Source organism: Prionailurus bengalensis, chromosome B2 (genome assembly GCF_016509475.1).
Source record: "Prionailurus bengalensis isolate Pbe53 chromosome B2, Fcat_Pben_1.1_paternal_pri, whole genome shotgun sequence".
Lineage (NCBI taxonomy): Eukaryota > Metazoa > Chordata > Mammalia > Carnivora > Felidae > Prionailurus > Prionailurus bengalensis.
The window spans coordinates 98,913,172-98,929,764 of record NC_057349.1 but is presented as its reverse complement, the minus strand read 5'-3'; the positions used below and the strand labels follow the sequence as shown (position 1 = coordinate 98,929,764).

General features: G+C 41.9%; 1 protein-coding gene across 2 annotated transcripts in view; it reads right to left on the bottom strand.

Moving 5' to 3' along the window:
• Nucleotides 1-286: 286 nt before the first annotated feature.
• The window catches only part of FIG4 (FIG4 phosphoinositide 5-phosphatase), a 135,346-nt gene continuing 119,039 nt past the window's right edge, over nt 287-16,593 (bottom strand). The window contains exon 23 of one of the 2 annotated variants that reach the window (XM_043592095.1): nt 287-621. In XM_043592095.1, coding sequence (XP_043448030.1) covers nt 444-621 — 178 coding nt within the window. In that variant the 3' untranslated portion in view covers nt 287-443. The remainder of the gene's footprint in view (nt 622-16,593) is intronic. The other variant, XM_043592096.1, reaches the window with a different exon arrangement.

Sequence of the window (16,593 nt, the reverse complement as noted above, 5' to 3'; positions counted from 1 at the left end):
ATTATTTAAATAAATTTTTTTTAACATTTTTTATTTTATTTTTTGAGAGACAGGGAGACAGAGCTCAAGCAGGGGAAGGCAGAGAGACAGGGAGACACAGAATCCAAAGCAGGCTCCAGGCTCTGAGCTGGCAGCACAGAGCCGACTATGGGGCTTGAACCCGTAAATGTGAGATCATGACCTGGCCCAAGTTGGACGCTCAATCGACTGAGACGCCCAGGTGTCCCTATATTGACTGCATTTATAGAAGTATTTCTAAAATAAAGCAAAGGCATTGACAGCAAAATATTTAAGCATTTCTTTATTTCCTGTAATTTGTAGTTCACCAGTTACAAAAAGAGGAAAAACTTTCAGATGTAAAGGACTCCCGGGAAATTAACTTTTTAAGAGGAGATAAAACAGATTACAATGTAGGCAAATTCATGGGGGGACCTGTTTTCTCTTCACAGGTAGCGGTTCCTGATGTATTCTCGGTACATGGAAGTATCTTCCTTTCCAAGAGGCTGCATGATACCTTGACTGGCCTGGATGTGGGCTTGGAAGATCTCTGTAGATTTTCTGTCTACCCTTGGAGGCTGTACTTCATAGATGTTGTCTTGTGAGAAAGCTGAGATAGGTGTTCTATAGAAGAGAAGAGGAGACATGGCTACATTAAAGAAAATAAAGGACCCACAGGGAGCTATGACTGCAAAGCATTCAAGAGCCACTGACCTTGAACATGCAGACTCAATAATAAGTGGTGGTGGTGATCTCCCCTGTCCCCTCCCCTGGGCTGACTTCCTCCCTTGCCCAGAGGACAGAGCTGGGCCAGAGCCTGCCCAGGGAGCCTTCCCTGAAGCTCAGGCTAGATGGGTACCTTTCTCTGTTCCTGTGCCTCAGGTACACCTATGTCTGTGCACCCATCTGCCTCCTTCACTCGACTAGAGTAACTTTATGTGGGGGCTATAAATTTTTTGCTCCTTGACACACGATAGGAACCGAACTTTTTTTTTTGTATATTAATTTTGTACCCTGAAACTTTATTGAGTTCATTTATTTGTTCTCACAGTCATCAACAGTTTTTAAAGGAAGATTTAGTAGGAATCAGTAAAGGGATACTAATTTCTTCCTTACATTGATAAGAAGAGCAAATAAGTTTATATGTATAATGTGCTCACTTAGCATAATACCTGGCAAACTGTAAGTGCTCAGTAAATGTGAACTATTGTTAATGATTACAGGTGCATAGTAATTCCTTATCTGCAATTCTGAAATCCTACAAGCTTTAATAACCAAATGTCACGTTGGTGGTAAAACCTGACCCAATTGAAATTCATTTGGTGGCACATCCTAACCTGAACCAACAATACTGATCCCACTTCATGTGAATATTAATGTGTTTAATTACCAGACAAGTCCTCAGATCACACTGGGGATGTACCATCTTGTTATGCTAACAAGTCCAAAATTCTGAATTCTGAAACACATCTGGCCTCAGGATTCTGATGAGAGATTTCGGATCTGTAACAGGCAGCTTCCTTCCTTTCTGGGGCATGGAAAAGCACACAAGAATCTCTTCATCCAAAAATATCCCTCCATTCCCATCCACCTAGCCTAACTTAATGCTTGAAATTTCCATCTATCCATTGGGGAAGGTGCTGTCTCCAGAAAAGCCTTGTCAAAATGCAGCGTGGTATCTGACACAACCTTTACTCATTGAAGGCTGAGCACCCACTAGTCATTGCATCCTTAGCTGAGAGCAAGCCCTCAAAGGATGAGTCAACCAAGTCAGGTGTGATGCAGAGTGAGTATGTGTGTAGAGTGTGAAAGAAAGGTCAAGAAGGGGGCTACTGATGGGGACGATAGTAAACTAAAATGTTGTTGGGGCATCTGGGTGGCTCAGTTGGTTAAGCGTCCAACTTCAGCTCTGGTCATAATCATGCAGTTTGTGGGTTTGGGCCCCACATCGGGCTCTGTGCTGACAGCTCAGAGCCTGGAGCCTGCTTCAGATTCTGTGTCCCTCCCTCTCTCTCCCCTCCACGCCCCCTCTCTCTCTCAGAATAAACATTGGGAAAAAAAACCTAAAATGTTTTGTGAGGGACTTAGCCCAGGGCTGGCCCTGTGGGGTGGGGGGTACTTCTTCTGCCAGGGAACCAAAATAACACAGAGACAAGATCTGAAGAATCTACTGTGCTGGGCTGGGACCTAGCCTTACTCCTTGTAGCAGAGGCATCAGGAAGGCATCCTGGATGCGTTAGCTGGGACCCCTGAAGCAGGGGGGAGATTCCCTACCATCAGAAGCAGAATTGGGCCTCAGCCCCAGCTAGGTCTGTACTAGGAACGTCAGCATTTCAAGAGACACTTGGAAGTACAGACACACAGTGGAAGACAGGAGCTGTACTGTAATGCCCCCATCCTCAAAGGATACGTTTCAATCAAATGTGGGTCTTTCTTACCCAGAAAGCAAAGCTCACTGTGCTTTGCCTTTACACATCCTGCCACGGCTGGAGATGCATTAAATTACATTAAAATAAAATATAACTGGAGGTGGAATATTCTTTCTGGAAGCCAACCTCAATGGTTTTCACTTCAAGGTAAATATATTTCAATTCAAATCTGGTATATCATTTGTCAAACACTCCCCTTTTTTCAAAGCACTTAAATAATTTCACACAATCTTAGAACGTAACCTTATTGAAGTAAAAACCAAAGGAAAATGATTTACACAAAGTTAAAAAAATGGAAGACCAAGGTGAAAGAGTCCTGAGACATCTGCATCTCAATCTGTCCTCCAGCCTGGTTTCAGTGCATTCTTCAAAATACACAAATTACAGCTCTTCTAATGTCTGTGGATAACACATTACAATGATGAACAATTAGGATGATTAATATGTGAACTATTCTCCTCAATCTTCCCTCACAAAAGCACAGCAACTCTACAGTCATTTACATAAGTCAAACTGAAATGCTACAATTCTTTACTGGGTGATAATATTCAGGGTCAAACCTTTTAAACCTGAACCATTTTAAAAATGGAGACTCCACTAGGGTTTCTAGAGATTGTCATCAAAGCACCAGCCACAGCAACTACTCTTGAACCACACCATCTATACCTGTCTAGTCTCTTTCCCTTCTCAAATCTTACTTAATTTTCACACTCATCCTGGAAGGCAGGAACCATTGGGATTATACTCTCCATTTTAAGATGAAATGCTTAAAGTCAATTTAAAAATGGGACTACTGGTTTCTGTCCTGTCTTTGAAGCCGGATCTTTGCCCAGAACCCTTTGTGCATTAACAAAGACCTCTCTGGCAGGAATCACACCAGACATCCCTAGTCTGAGCACTAAATCTTAATGAGTTGAGAAAGGAATTGTTGGTGGGAATGCACTGTTGGTGGGAATGCAAACTGGTGCAGCCACTCTGGAAAACAGTGTGAAGGTTCCTCAAAAAATTGAAACTAGATCTACCCTATGACCCAGCAATAGCACTGCTAGGAATTTACCCAAGGGATACAGGAGTGCTGATGCATAGGGGCACTTGTACCCCAATGTTTACAGCAGCACTTTCAACAATAGCCAAATTATGGAAAGAGCCTAAATGTACATCAACTGACGAACGGATAAAGAATGAAACATGGCCCTTTGTAGCAATGTGGATGGAAATGGAGAGTGTTATGCTAAGTGAAATAAGTCATACAGAGAAAGACAGATACCATATGTTTTCACTCTTATGTGGATCCTGAGAAACTTAACAGAAGACCATGGGGGAGGAGAAGGGGGAAAAACAGTTACAAAGAGGGAAGGAGGCAAACCTTAAGAGACTCTTAAAGACTGAGAATAAACTGAGGGTTGATGGGGGGTGGGAGGAAGGGGAAAGTGGGTGATGGGCATTGAGGAGGCACCTATTGGGATGAGCACTGGGTGTTGTATGGAAACCAATTTGCCAATAAATTTCATATTAAAAAAAAGAGAGAGAGAAAGGGGACATGCCAAGTGACCAAGTAATTGTTTTATCTTTCAGAGACCTCAGCTGAATATACAGGTGGGCAGGCTGTGGGAGGTAACAGTACCAGGGCCTGCCAACTGCCCACGGATGTAGGGCCCGGACAACCGTGATAAGGGTCACAGACCAGCCACTTCTACCCAGTGCCTTTGCTTTCTTGCCAGTAAATCGGTCAGGAGTCCTCACCCTACTTCTTGGTACACTGCTTCACTGCAGCATAGAGTAATGGGCACTATTACAAACACTCAATATGAAATGCCAAACATCAGCCTGAAATGGTATCAGATTGAGTGGCACGTGGGTTTGGGGCTCCAACGCTACCTCACTCTGGTGTCAAAACAAGTAGGGAGTCAGAAAATGCATTAACTATTGCCTTTGTCTTTTTTGTGCTTCTAGATTCAAAGTCTCTTTCTATTCTGAGGACTGCTTGGGCCCAAAGGGAGACCCCGGTATTGAGCCTTCCTTTTGATGCCTGTCCATGCCAAAATGAACTTGTCTTCCCCAGTGACTGCCTCAGACCTCATGAAGGTCGCTGGTCATTCTCATTGTCATTTGGCCCCAAGTGACTGCTGTCTTTGTGCCTTGATGTTGGGGGCACTTCTCTTCTGAGTAAAAGTGAATTGGGGATATCGTAGAAGCCCTGTTTTTTTTGTTTTTTTTTTTATGTTTATTTACCTTTGAAAGAGATAGAGAGACACAGTGCGAGCATGGGAGGGGCAGAGAGAGGAGGAGACACAGAAACTGAAGCAGGCTCCAGGCTCTGAGCTGTCAGCACAGTGCCCAATGCAGGGCCCGAACCCAGACTGCAAGATCATGACCTGAGCTGAAGTCGTACACCTAACCGACTGAGCCACCCAGGTGCCCCAAAGCCCTGTTTTTTTGAAGCAACCAAAGTAGAGGGGACTTGCTCAGCACATGTGGCCGGCATCCTCTGAATCCGCTGTTGCTCTTAGAAGGGTCATTTAGGGTTTAAAACAACCAGGGTATGTCGGGGAAGATGTTTCGGACCTGAAAAAACAAGAAGGTGTCAGGACATGTATGGTAACCACAGCAAGGACTAGAAATCCTAAACTCACCACCATGATCTGTGAAATAAAACCATGAGTGATATGGAAATCTAGTTCCTCAAATAGGAGAGCCTGGAAGTCTACTGGAGGCACAGACAGGGCCCACCCTTCTGGCCGGCAGGCAGACAGCCTGTCTCTTAGACAAGAATGGTGAATGCAGTAGCATGCGAGGCTGGACTGGATGTCAGGCTAGGTTGTGACAGGTCCTGGGGGCTACGGTCATGGTCAAAGGGTCCTGCAGGGGAAAAGCGGGTGTGAGCCAGGCTCCAAGCTGAACCAAATCTCCACTTGGGAGCATGTAGCAGGTAGTGAGGACTCTGCACATAGAGCAACAGGTAGTGAGGGTTTTGGGGGTGAAGGGTCCTCTCAAGCATGCTTAGGCTGCGACCCCCATCTGGACTTCAGGGACACAGGGTACAGCCTGTCCCAGTCATGTGGACGGATTCTGCTTGCTGACATGTGGATCCATCCTGCTGTTAGCCAACAACTGCTCTCTAGCAAGGGCTTGATTGAGCCTTTACACACATCGCCCCCTGTTGGTGACAGCAGGGACAAGGAAACACTGAAGACGTCCCAGTGAGGGAAGGGCATCCTCAAGGACTTGACCCCAGTCAAGTCCTTCCCACCCCTGCCAATCCCCTCCCGTAGGGTCTGTTGAATTGTTTCAAACTGAATTCAGTCCATTTCCTAGCTCATAACTAGTCAAAGTGCCTGGTAGCTTGGCTGCTGTGGACGAGTACATGAAATTGGATTTACGGGGCGCCTGGGTGGCTCAGTCAGTTAAGTGTCTGACTTTAGCTCAGGTCATGATCTCACAGTTCGTGAGTTCGAGCCCCACATCAGGCTCTGTGTTGACAGCTCAGAGCCTGGAGCCTGCTTAGATTCTGTGTCTTTCAAAATAAACAAACATTAAAAAATTTTTTTAAAAAAATCTACATCTGCAAAGTTTTTGTTGTTCACCTAAATCAGCACATGGAGGCTACTGGACTATAGTGGTCGATCACCTTGTACCTCGAGGCCTGGCTGGTTATTGTTCCTGTGTTGTGTGGTTTTCTAGGAAGAGCTGACAGGCCTGCCTGTCCCTGTTTCCAATTTAGATTCTCATAGGCATCTCCTGACAAAGATACTTAATGATAGTTCTGCTGGAAATTTCTAAATAATAAAATACAAGGCCAAAATGGTGGAAAAAAAACCCAACAAAATGACAATTAAGAAGCTTAAGACATACCCAATATTGTTGGCATAATCAGAAAAATGAGGAAGAAGAAACAGAAACACACAAAACACTTTTGTTTCTTCATTTTACTTGGCCATCAAGAAGCCAGTCACAAGAAGCTCCCCATGGTCTTAAGGCAGTGGTTCTCCAAGTGTGGTCCCCAGACCAGGAGCACTAGCATCATCTGGGAACTTGTTAGAGATACAAACTCTCACGTCCTCCTCCAGACCTACTGAATCAGAATCTCCGAAGGTGGGGCCTAGCAAAGATGTTTAACAAGCCTTCCAGGGATTCTGACACTCACTAAAGTTTGAGACTCTTTGGTCTAAGGAGACCAGAATGGATCTAAAATGCTAAATAAGATCTTACTTGTGGTCGGTCAGCAGTACTGAACACGTTTAAACAAGAATTCTCCTTTCAAATATATACCGTGCTAACCTTCCATCGAGAACCCTAATTTGACGTTTAATTGCAAGATACAAGCAGTAATATTAGATGCACCACACATTTCCTGATGAGGAACACGTCTGATTTCTCCATTGGCTTACACATTTCCAAGGTGGGAAAGAAATATAAAAACCTCCAAGACCCTCACAAGGGGCTGCCGATCAGCACCTTGTCTCTGAGGGTACTGGAAAGAGACGGAATACCCAATAATGCTTTCAATACTACACAGAATAGTCTTTTTATTAGCTTCGATGCCATCTGTTTCTAGATGAAAAGGCCAGTATTTAAACACCAAATGATGTGGAAATTGTGAAACTACTTTCTTTTATTCATTCCAGTAGAGAGAGTTGGCCTTTTATTGCATTTTCACGGTGGAGAAAATGGTTCCACTTTTCCCTCCTGGCCATAAACACAGGGAATTTTTTTTTTCAACTTCTCCTCACAGCCCCCAAAGGGATAAAACCTACTGCCCCTAATTCAAATGCCAGCAGTATTTCTGGAGATAAAATATTATAATTACAAATTTGCAGGCTCATTTCTTTTTATCTACAGGACCTAGTTCCATCCTCAAGAAAAGCTCTGTATTTCCCCTCAAGGAATGTTAAAGTCTTATTTAAAATAATATATTTGCCCATTCATTTATGGGCTACTTAACCCACATTGCTCAGTGCGCTCAAACACCCAGGATTGATGACATTTAGCCTTAACTGCAGTTCCCATTCACAGAAGAGAAACACTTCAGGAAGAAGTTCATAAGACACACCGCGTGTTTTTATGGAAAATGCTTTCTTTGGTGTCCTTTAATACTCTTTCTAAAAAAAAAAAATTAATGTTTATTTATGTTTGAGAGAGAGAGAGGGAGAGAGAGAGATTGCAAGTGGGGTAGGGACAGAGAGAAAGGGAGAAACAGAATCCAAAGCAGGCTCCAAGTGGTCAGCAAAGAGCCCAACATGGGGCTCGAACTCACGAACCTTGAGATCATGATCTGAGCCAAAGTCGGCCACTTAACCGACTGAGCCATGCAGGCGCCCTCATGCTCTTTCTTAAATGTTGTATTACTTGCTTGGTTATAATACGACCATGTCTGATAACAACTGTATCTTACACTTGCATGCAGAACTAATGTTTGAGTCCCTTAAAATTTTTTTTAAATTTTATTTATTCTTGAGAGAGAGAGAGCGAGAGCGAGAGCGAGAGAGAGCGAGAGAGAGCATGAGTGGGAGAGGGCAGAACAAGAGAGGGACACAGAATCCGAAGCAGGCTCCAGGCTCTGAGCTGTCAGCACAGAGCCTGATGCAGGGCTCGAACCTGACCCCAAGTTGGACGCTTAAACCAACTAAACCACCCAGGTGCCCTAAGTCCCTTTTAAAGTTCAATTCCTGTTGAGGCTTTTTTCTAACACATATTGAATAGTCAATAAACATGTTGATCTGACAAGAAAACATTTAATTGGTCAGATTGAAACGTCTTCTGAATTTAGTGATGTCATGATAATTTGTGGTTGGTGATTGAAAAACTGGACAGCATTTGTATAATTTAAATAGTATTATCTATGTGATACTTTTTTTAAAATTTTTTTTCAACGTTTATTTATTTTTGGGACAGAGAGAGACAGAGCATGAACGGGGGAGGGGCAGAGAGAGAGGGAGACACAGAATCGGAAACAGGCTCCAGTCTCTGAGCCATCAGCCCAGAGCCTGACGCGGGGCTCGAACTCACGGACCGTGAGATTGTGACCTGGCTGAAGTCGGACGCTTAACCGACTGCGCCACCCAGGCGCCCCTATGTGATACTTTTGCATATAATTAGCATTCTGGCATACATCAAACACCATCTGACATTTCCAGAAAATTTAGTAATGGTTCTGGTCACAAAGTATCTTTCCCTTCTGTTGCTACCACAAACTTCAAGTTTTTTTCCCCAAGGTTCTCTCTTTCACATTACCAAATGATTCTTTGTTGGTCATAACTGAGTCACAGTATCAAAAGACTACTAGATCTAAAGAGGACCTTATAGAAGATCTTGACCAACCCCTTTATTTACAGATAATGGGCACTAGGTCATTTCTTTCATAATTTCCTCTGCTTTCTGAGGAAAACCATAACAAGAGCAGATTCAAAATTGATCAGATGCTCTGGTCTCAGAGGAACAAAACCTCAGCAAATGCCTTAATAGTACCAGCCCTTGGTTATTGGTCTATTTGTCTTTCTGCAGGTTTTAGAATTTCTATTAGAAAATACTAGCCTTTATCACATAACCAGCAGAGGGGTCTATAGTACACATCACCGTGAAATAAATCTCTCTTTATAGCCTTTAATACTCCTCAGAGCCTTTAGCCTTCAGTGTGTGGATATATATAGATATATATATGCCATATATAGATATATATATATATATATGTATCTATATCTATCTATCTATCTATCTATCTATCTATGGCATCCACACATATGTATCCACAAATATATATATATATATATATATATATATATATATATATATATATATTTATACATATAATCGTCCATTGCTTCTCTTTAGCTGTCTTATTAGATTGCTTGTATCTTTCCAGTAAGGTACTCATATACTGAAGCCTAGTCATGAATCTATTTTACCAAGATGATAGAGTGAGAATGTGTTTGCTTTATCACATTAAAAATCTAGAGAACATTGCATATTGCTCACATTCTGTGCATAAGTATAGACACCACATTCTGTGCTTAAGTATAGACACCTAACTCCAAAACATAGCTCTCAAACTGCACCTGTCCAATATGGTGGCCGTTAGCCACATGTGGCTACTTAAACTTAATTGAAATTAAATAAACTTTAAAAGTAGTTCCTTAGTAGCACTGGTCACATTTCAAGTGCCTGATAGCCACATGCAGCTAATGGCCACTGTTTTACATAGCGCAGATATAGAATTATTTCCATCACCACAGAAAGTTCTTTTGGTCAGACTGTTTTAGAATCTCTTTCCTATTTTTCCTCATGAATTTTGGGTTCTTTTATGTTTTTCTAAGCCCATTATCCTAATATATCTATAGCATTTATCACTTTCTGATCTTTTATTTATATATTTATATACTTACTAGGAATGTAACCCCCCATTTTGATCACCTCTTTAATTTCAATGCCCAGAAGAACACCTGGCATACAGTAAGTGCTCAATAATTATTCATTGAATGAATGAATGATGTCTGGTTATGGAATCAGATTTTATCTTGGGTTTCTAAATTCAGAACATGAATTTAGTGTGTTTTGAATTATCTGAAATGATAGGGAAGCTGTCATTTGACAGGATGGTGGGAAATGATAGATTTCCCATCAGAAGATTGCTCTTAAATTCCTTTCTTCAGATACTCTATAAATGGACAAACTGAAAGGAAGTTGGAGTGCTTTCTAGTGGGGTATAAAGCTATCAAAGTTGCTCAAAAAACACTCACTGGCGAGGCAGAAGGGGTGGGTCCTTATTCTTCTTTAGAGGTGAGAAAACAGTGACTCAGAGATTAACAAAGTTACTAGGCTGAAATCAAGAGGAACGTGTCAATCTTCAAATCACCTCTAATAAAACAAAAAGCAAAACAGACCCCTGTATTCTGCGATCCAAGAACGCAGGCACTGCCTATACTCACTTTGACATACCTGTCATGCCAAGTTCAACATGGGAAATATAGGTAAGCACTCACATTTCTGCTGCCTTGCCCCTCCAGGACATTTTCACATGTCTTGGGGTAGATAGAATAAAGGTGACAGGCTTCAGGGGCAAGCGCTTACCCATGTACTGGGAAATTAAACCATGTTATTAGCTGCTGGTGACATTCTAACCATTATCAAGGTAAAGAAAACTTAATTTCCTTTTTATCCCTACTAAAAGACAGCAAGTCTATATTAACACACAAAATGCTATGACTCTAACACATGATCCCTAACAAAGTCCAATCATTTCAGCCTATGCCATTGACAGCTAATGAACATGACACAGAATAGTGAACAAATCTGATTTCTTTATGTACAAACATTTCCAAATCCTTTTAATAGCTGCTATTATGAGAAGATGATTGGACTGTCCTTTAGCAGAAACACTGAAAGGGAGGTTAGAAATCTCACAGGCAGGTTAAAATTCCTTCAAGAGAAGATGACAATAATGCCAGTCTCTAAACAACCCACCATAGAAGAAGCAATAGGGGCGATGAGAAGGAAGTGAAGAATACAATCTGTGATGGGGGAACATAGAATGTATCCACCTCACAAACCAGAGATGCTGGCTGCTGTCTGTAAATGAGGCCCTTCAAAGGCTCATCAATAAGGAACCTCAACTCCACAGAGCAGACTAAGGTTGTGACTGGAGAGAAGGAGGTGGCATTTTGGTAATGGAGAGAGCACGAGGACAGTAAAACTGTTATTGTGTGTTTCCCAGACACTCATCTGCCTTCAATCTGTCAGGGAGCCATGACAATGACAGGCCAACCAGAAGGGCACTGCAGTGTCACAAAAGTGAAGGATATTATGCCTAAGCTTAGGCAACCACAACACAGAACAATTATAGAACACAATGACCTTAATGTATCTCAAGGAAGTTATGCATGTGTAATGTCTAAGGCTGCTAAACCCTGTGTTTTGAAGACTCATTTGTCATTTCTCATCAGATCACTAGATGAAAAAATAGCAAATGTATGTTTACACACAGACACGCTACATATATAGATAAAATACTTATATACAATATATATTTATGCTTATATACACTAACTAAACTATTATATATTATATATTATGTATAATATATATGATATATATATAATATATTATATATATATATTATATATATATATTCTTTAAACATAATGCCGAGGAAAGGGCAATTCATACATTTCGGCCCTCCCCATAAAATGACATACAGTAAAACCTTGGTTTGTGAGCATAATTCATTCTGGAAACATGCTTGTAATCCAAAGCACTTGGATATCAAAGTGAATGTCAAGAACCACTGGCTCAGTTGTGATCGTGTTACGTTCAGTGTCATGTACTACTTGTATTGCAAGACACCACTTGTTTAGAAATGTATTAGAAATATTTGCTCATCTTGTGTGACACTCGCAGAGCGAGTTACTTGCCATCCAAAGTTCTGTACTTCAAATGAGTCCATGTGAACTCATTTTTACCGTGTCCTTTTAGTGGACATTTACAATGTGTAGATACTGGAACAAAAGTATGGCTGATGAGTGGTTGGGGTAATGGAGCCAATAAATCTAGACAACGTATCGAAACACTACTTCTTAGATACAGTTGGAACATCTTGCTCTTAAAATGTGACTTTTTACACTGTTATATATAAAGAAATCAATGTAATACACATAAAGGCCTTAGAGGCTGTTTACAAGCTTGTCAGGGTAAAGTTTTTGGTTACATTATATCACTGCCATATATTAATGTCAATTAAATATAAAAAAATAACAATGTTTCCCTAATATTTACCATGGACAAACTACTGTGCTTCAGAATTATCAATGCATTTCACCTTTTTATTGTAAAATAAAACACAGATACAGGAAACTGCACAAAACAAACACACGGCAATATTATAAGGTGAACACCACCAGGTCAAGGAACAGAAATTCCAGCAGCTGGGCTCCTTCCATGTGCCCCATTCCTATCACAACCACAGCAGCCATTGCCCTGACTTCTATACTAATCACTTCTTTGCACTTTTAAAAACGACTTTTTCATTCACATGGGCAGCCTTAGGCTATCGTTTAATCTTGCCTGTTTTCAAAAGTGGGATATGATTTTTAAACTACAGATTCTCTTTCTTTTCCTAACAATTTATTAGCTGAAGGATCCAGGTTGTGGTTTCTCTCAGCCTGGATTTTGCTGACTGCATATTCATAATGCAGTTCAAAATGTTCCTCTGTCCTTTGTATTTCCTGCAAGTCAGCAACTGCATCTAGAAGCTTGGTGAGAAGCTTTGGCAAGACTATAGGAGGTGGGTGAGTTGTTTCATCAGGAGGCCCATAGTGTCTAGTTGTTTATCGTTTTTCATGTTAACAGCCAATAATGCTAAATGCTTACATCTGTTAATTCACTGGAGATTGCCAATGCTAATTATCCTATTTCTTTTTCATTTAACACTGTTTTTTTTTTTTTTTTCAACGTTTATTTATTTTTGGGACAGAGAGAGACAGAGCATGAATGGGGGAGGGGCAGAGAGAGAGGGAGACACAGAATCGGAAACAGGCTCCAGGCTCTGAGCCATCAGCCCAGAGCCTGACGCGGGGCTCGAACTCACGGACCGCGAGATCGTGACCTGGCTGAAGTCGGACGCTCAACCGACTGCGCCACCCAGGCGCCCCAACACTGTTTTTTTTTTTAAAGGATGCTTTCCCTCACCTCTTATTTTGTTATCCAGTGGTACCATTCATAAGATTCAGAGTGTCACATGCTTCTTTCCCTTTATTTTCTAGTTTTCCAGATAATGATGGTTCCCTATAATCCTTCCAAAGTGACCAGAATTAAAAAAAAAAATTATAAACTCATGAGTTTAAACATATTTGATGAGTTCCATTCCACTGCAATTATTATTATTATTGAAGTTCAAATGATCCTATCTTTATCCAGTGGGAGCCTCTTCAAGTTCACTCCTGAGTCCTCTTGATATGACCCCAGTAATCTTTAATAGCTTTCTTGCTATCTGGATTGACAAACATGCTCCAGATTCCTTTTGTACACTGACCTGGAATCAGCTACTTCTCCCAGAGCCCTGGTTCCTGTTAGTGATGAACTGGTATTTCAAGACCACAAAGTGGGCACTAGAGGTTCTTCTTGTTACTGGAACATTGTATGTGTACATACAGCAAGTTCTTACTTGTTGATAACACTTCGTCTCTGCTTTTATACTTCAGAGATTTCAAAATAATATTCTCAGTTCACATTTTTTTCCTTGAGAATCCTAAATATATTACTCCATTTTTTTGACATAAAGTGTTGCATCTAAAAAGTATGAGGATAATCTAATTTTCTTTCCCTTAGAAGTCTTCCCTTTTATTTAGATGTCTAAAGGTTTTTTTTTTTTTTCCCCTCTTTAAGGTCTAGTTTAAAATCAAAACCACACTCAGATATCACCTCACGCCAGTCAGAGTCGCCAAAATGAACAAATCAGGAGACTATAGATGCTGGAGAGGATGTGGAGAAACGGGAACCCTCTTGCACTGTTGGTGGGAATGCAAACTGGTGCAGCCGCTCTGGAAAACAGTGTGGAGGTTCCTCAAAAAATTAAAAATAGACCTACCCTATGACGCAGCAATAGCACTGCGAGGAATTTACCCAAGGGATACAGGAGTGCTGAAGCATAGGGGCACTTGTACCCCAATGTTTATAGCAGCACTCTCAACAATAGTCAAATTATGGAAAGAGCCTAAATGTCCATCAACTGACGAATGGATAAAGAAATTGTGGTTTATATACACAATGGAATACAATGCATTAATGAGGAAGAATGAAATCTGGCCTTTTGTAGCAACATGGATGGAACTGGAGAGTGTTATGCTAAGTGAAATAAGTCATACAGAGAAAGGCAGATACCATATGGTTTCACTCTTATATGGATCCTGAGAAACTTAACAGAAGTCCATGGGGGAGGGGAAGAAAAAAAAAAGAGGTTAGAGAGGGAGAGAGCCAAACATAAGAGACTCTTAAAAACTGAGAACAAACTGAGGGTTGATGGGGGGTGGGAGGGAGGGGAGGGTGGGTGATGGGTATTAAGGAGGGCACCTTTTGGGATGAGCACTGGGTGTTGTATGGAAACCAATTTGACAAATTTCATACTTAAAAAAAAATGAAGTCTAGTTTAACTTACTATATTGTATCATTCTGGGTTACTATTCTCATGTATATGGTGTGCTCTCTCAATATATAGTTTTAAGTAGTTATTTATTTCAGAAGGTTTTTTCTTTTTTGCCATTACAGTTTTAGTATTTCTTTTCTGCTCTCTTGCTTTATTTTTCTTCTTCAGGACTCCTATTATCCATGTTAAATCTTTGCCTGTTGCCAGTATAGACACTTTCTCTTAAATCTTTGTGTTTCTTCATTTCTTTTTTTAAATTTTTTTTTTAATTTTTTTTTCAACGTTTATTTATTTTTGGGACAGAGAGAGACAGAGCATGAACGGGGGAGGGGCAGAGAGAGAGGGAGACACAGAATTGGAAACAGGCTCCAGGCTCCGAGCCATCAGCCCAGAGCCTGACGCGGGGCTCGAACTCACAGACTGCGAGATCGTGACCTGGCTGAAGTCGGACGCTTAACTGACTGCGCCACCCAGGCGCCCCCTTTTTTTTTTTTTAAATCTTTTTTTAAAATTTTTTTAATGTTCATTCATTTTTTAGAGAGAGAGACAGAATACGAGTGGGAGAGGGTCAGAGAGAGAGGGAGACACAGAATCCCAAGCACGTACCAGGCTCTGAGCTGTCAGCACAGAGCCCGGCATGGGGCTTGAACTCACGAATCACGAGATCATGACCTGAGCTAAAGACACTTAACTGACTGAGCCACCCAGGCGCCCCTGTTTTTCTTCATTTCTTTTTGAGTTTTTAAGTTTTGTATTTTAAGCTCATTTTGAAATAGCAGGCTTCAGTTTTAATCTCTTTTCCTGACATCTTCCTGCAAGGTCTGCAGGGAAACATCCCTGCTCTGTGTTCTTCTGTTCTCGTAACTTCATATGGGATTGGATCTTGATACCTTTCTGATACTCATTATATAAAATTCGTTTTCCTGAACCTTTAGAAGGTGTGGTTCAAGAGAGGTTGACTGACTTGACCGAACTTCTTTGGTTGTCTTTGTGAGGGATTTAAAACCGCGGCAGACTGCTTTCTGAGATCTCCTGCACCTCTCTCCTTTCTCTCCTCCTCTCTTCCCTTCATGTCTGTCATGGTCCTGCTCAATTTTGAGTCCATGGAGAGTCAGATGGGTCCCCTGCCCTGGAAGGGAGCTTTGGCTGTTTGGTTTCAAGGGTTTATGTAGCCCAGACTGCCCCAGCTCCCTTCAGAACCCACCCAGAAGCCCCTGCACTCAGCTAGTACTGAACTGGGTAAAACATCCCGCTCTCAGCGGCTGTGCTCAAACGGGCCTGCAGTCATCTCCAGTGCATTCCTGTTGGCTATTCCGGTGTGTCAGATACCCTGCTGTTCCCTCCCCACTTCTTCCTCTTGTACAAATGCTGACATAATGCAGGTCTGGTGGCTGTTGGTGGGTTACCTCCACCACCTGCTTATTAGACTTAGGGATTTCTGGAGACACCTTATCACATAGTTTTGAGGTAAATGCGTACGGGTATTTGGTCTTGCTACCTAGTTGTTCTGTTTTCTGTGAGGATTCGGAGAGTTTAAAACTATGTTGTTGCTGTCTTCTTCCTGGAACCAACTTGGCATAGTTATCTTAAAAAGAATATTTTTCATCTATCCCTGAGGCTGATCCCTAAATCTGGTATGTCCTTGCCTGTGTGGCCATCCTGTCCTTGCTGCTGAAGTGGACACTGACACGACACCTAGGGCTGTGCTCTGGGGGAAAGTCTCCTGCTCGATGCCCGCATCCACTCCGTCAAGATGCGGCCTCCTCCGAGACAGCTGTATGCTGCAGACGTCCAGATGTGGAGGCTATTCCGCAACGCAGAGACTCGGGGGGAGTCGGCAGAAGGTGGCGGAACCCTTAATCTTGTGGTTCATCTGCAGCTGGCTCCCTAGGCGGTGCCTATATAGCAGCAGTAGTTCCAGCAGAGTTAGGACAATCAAAAACCACCGCCTAGCAGCTACACTTCATTGCAGTGGATGGGAGACGGCTAGTATCCCGCTGGATTTGGGTCATGGGGCTTAAAGGGCAAGACATTCCT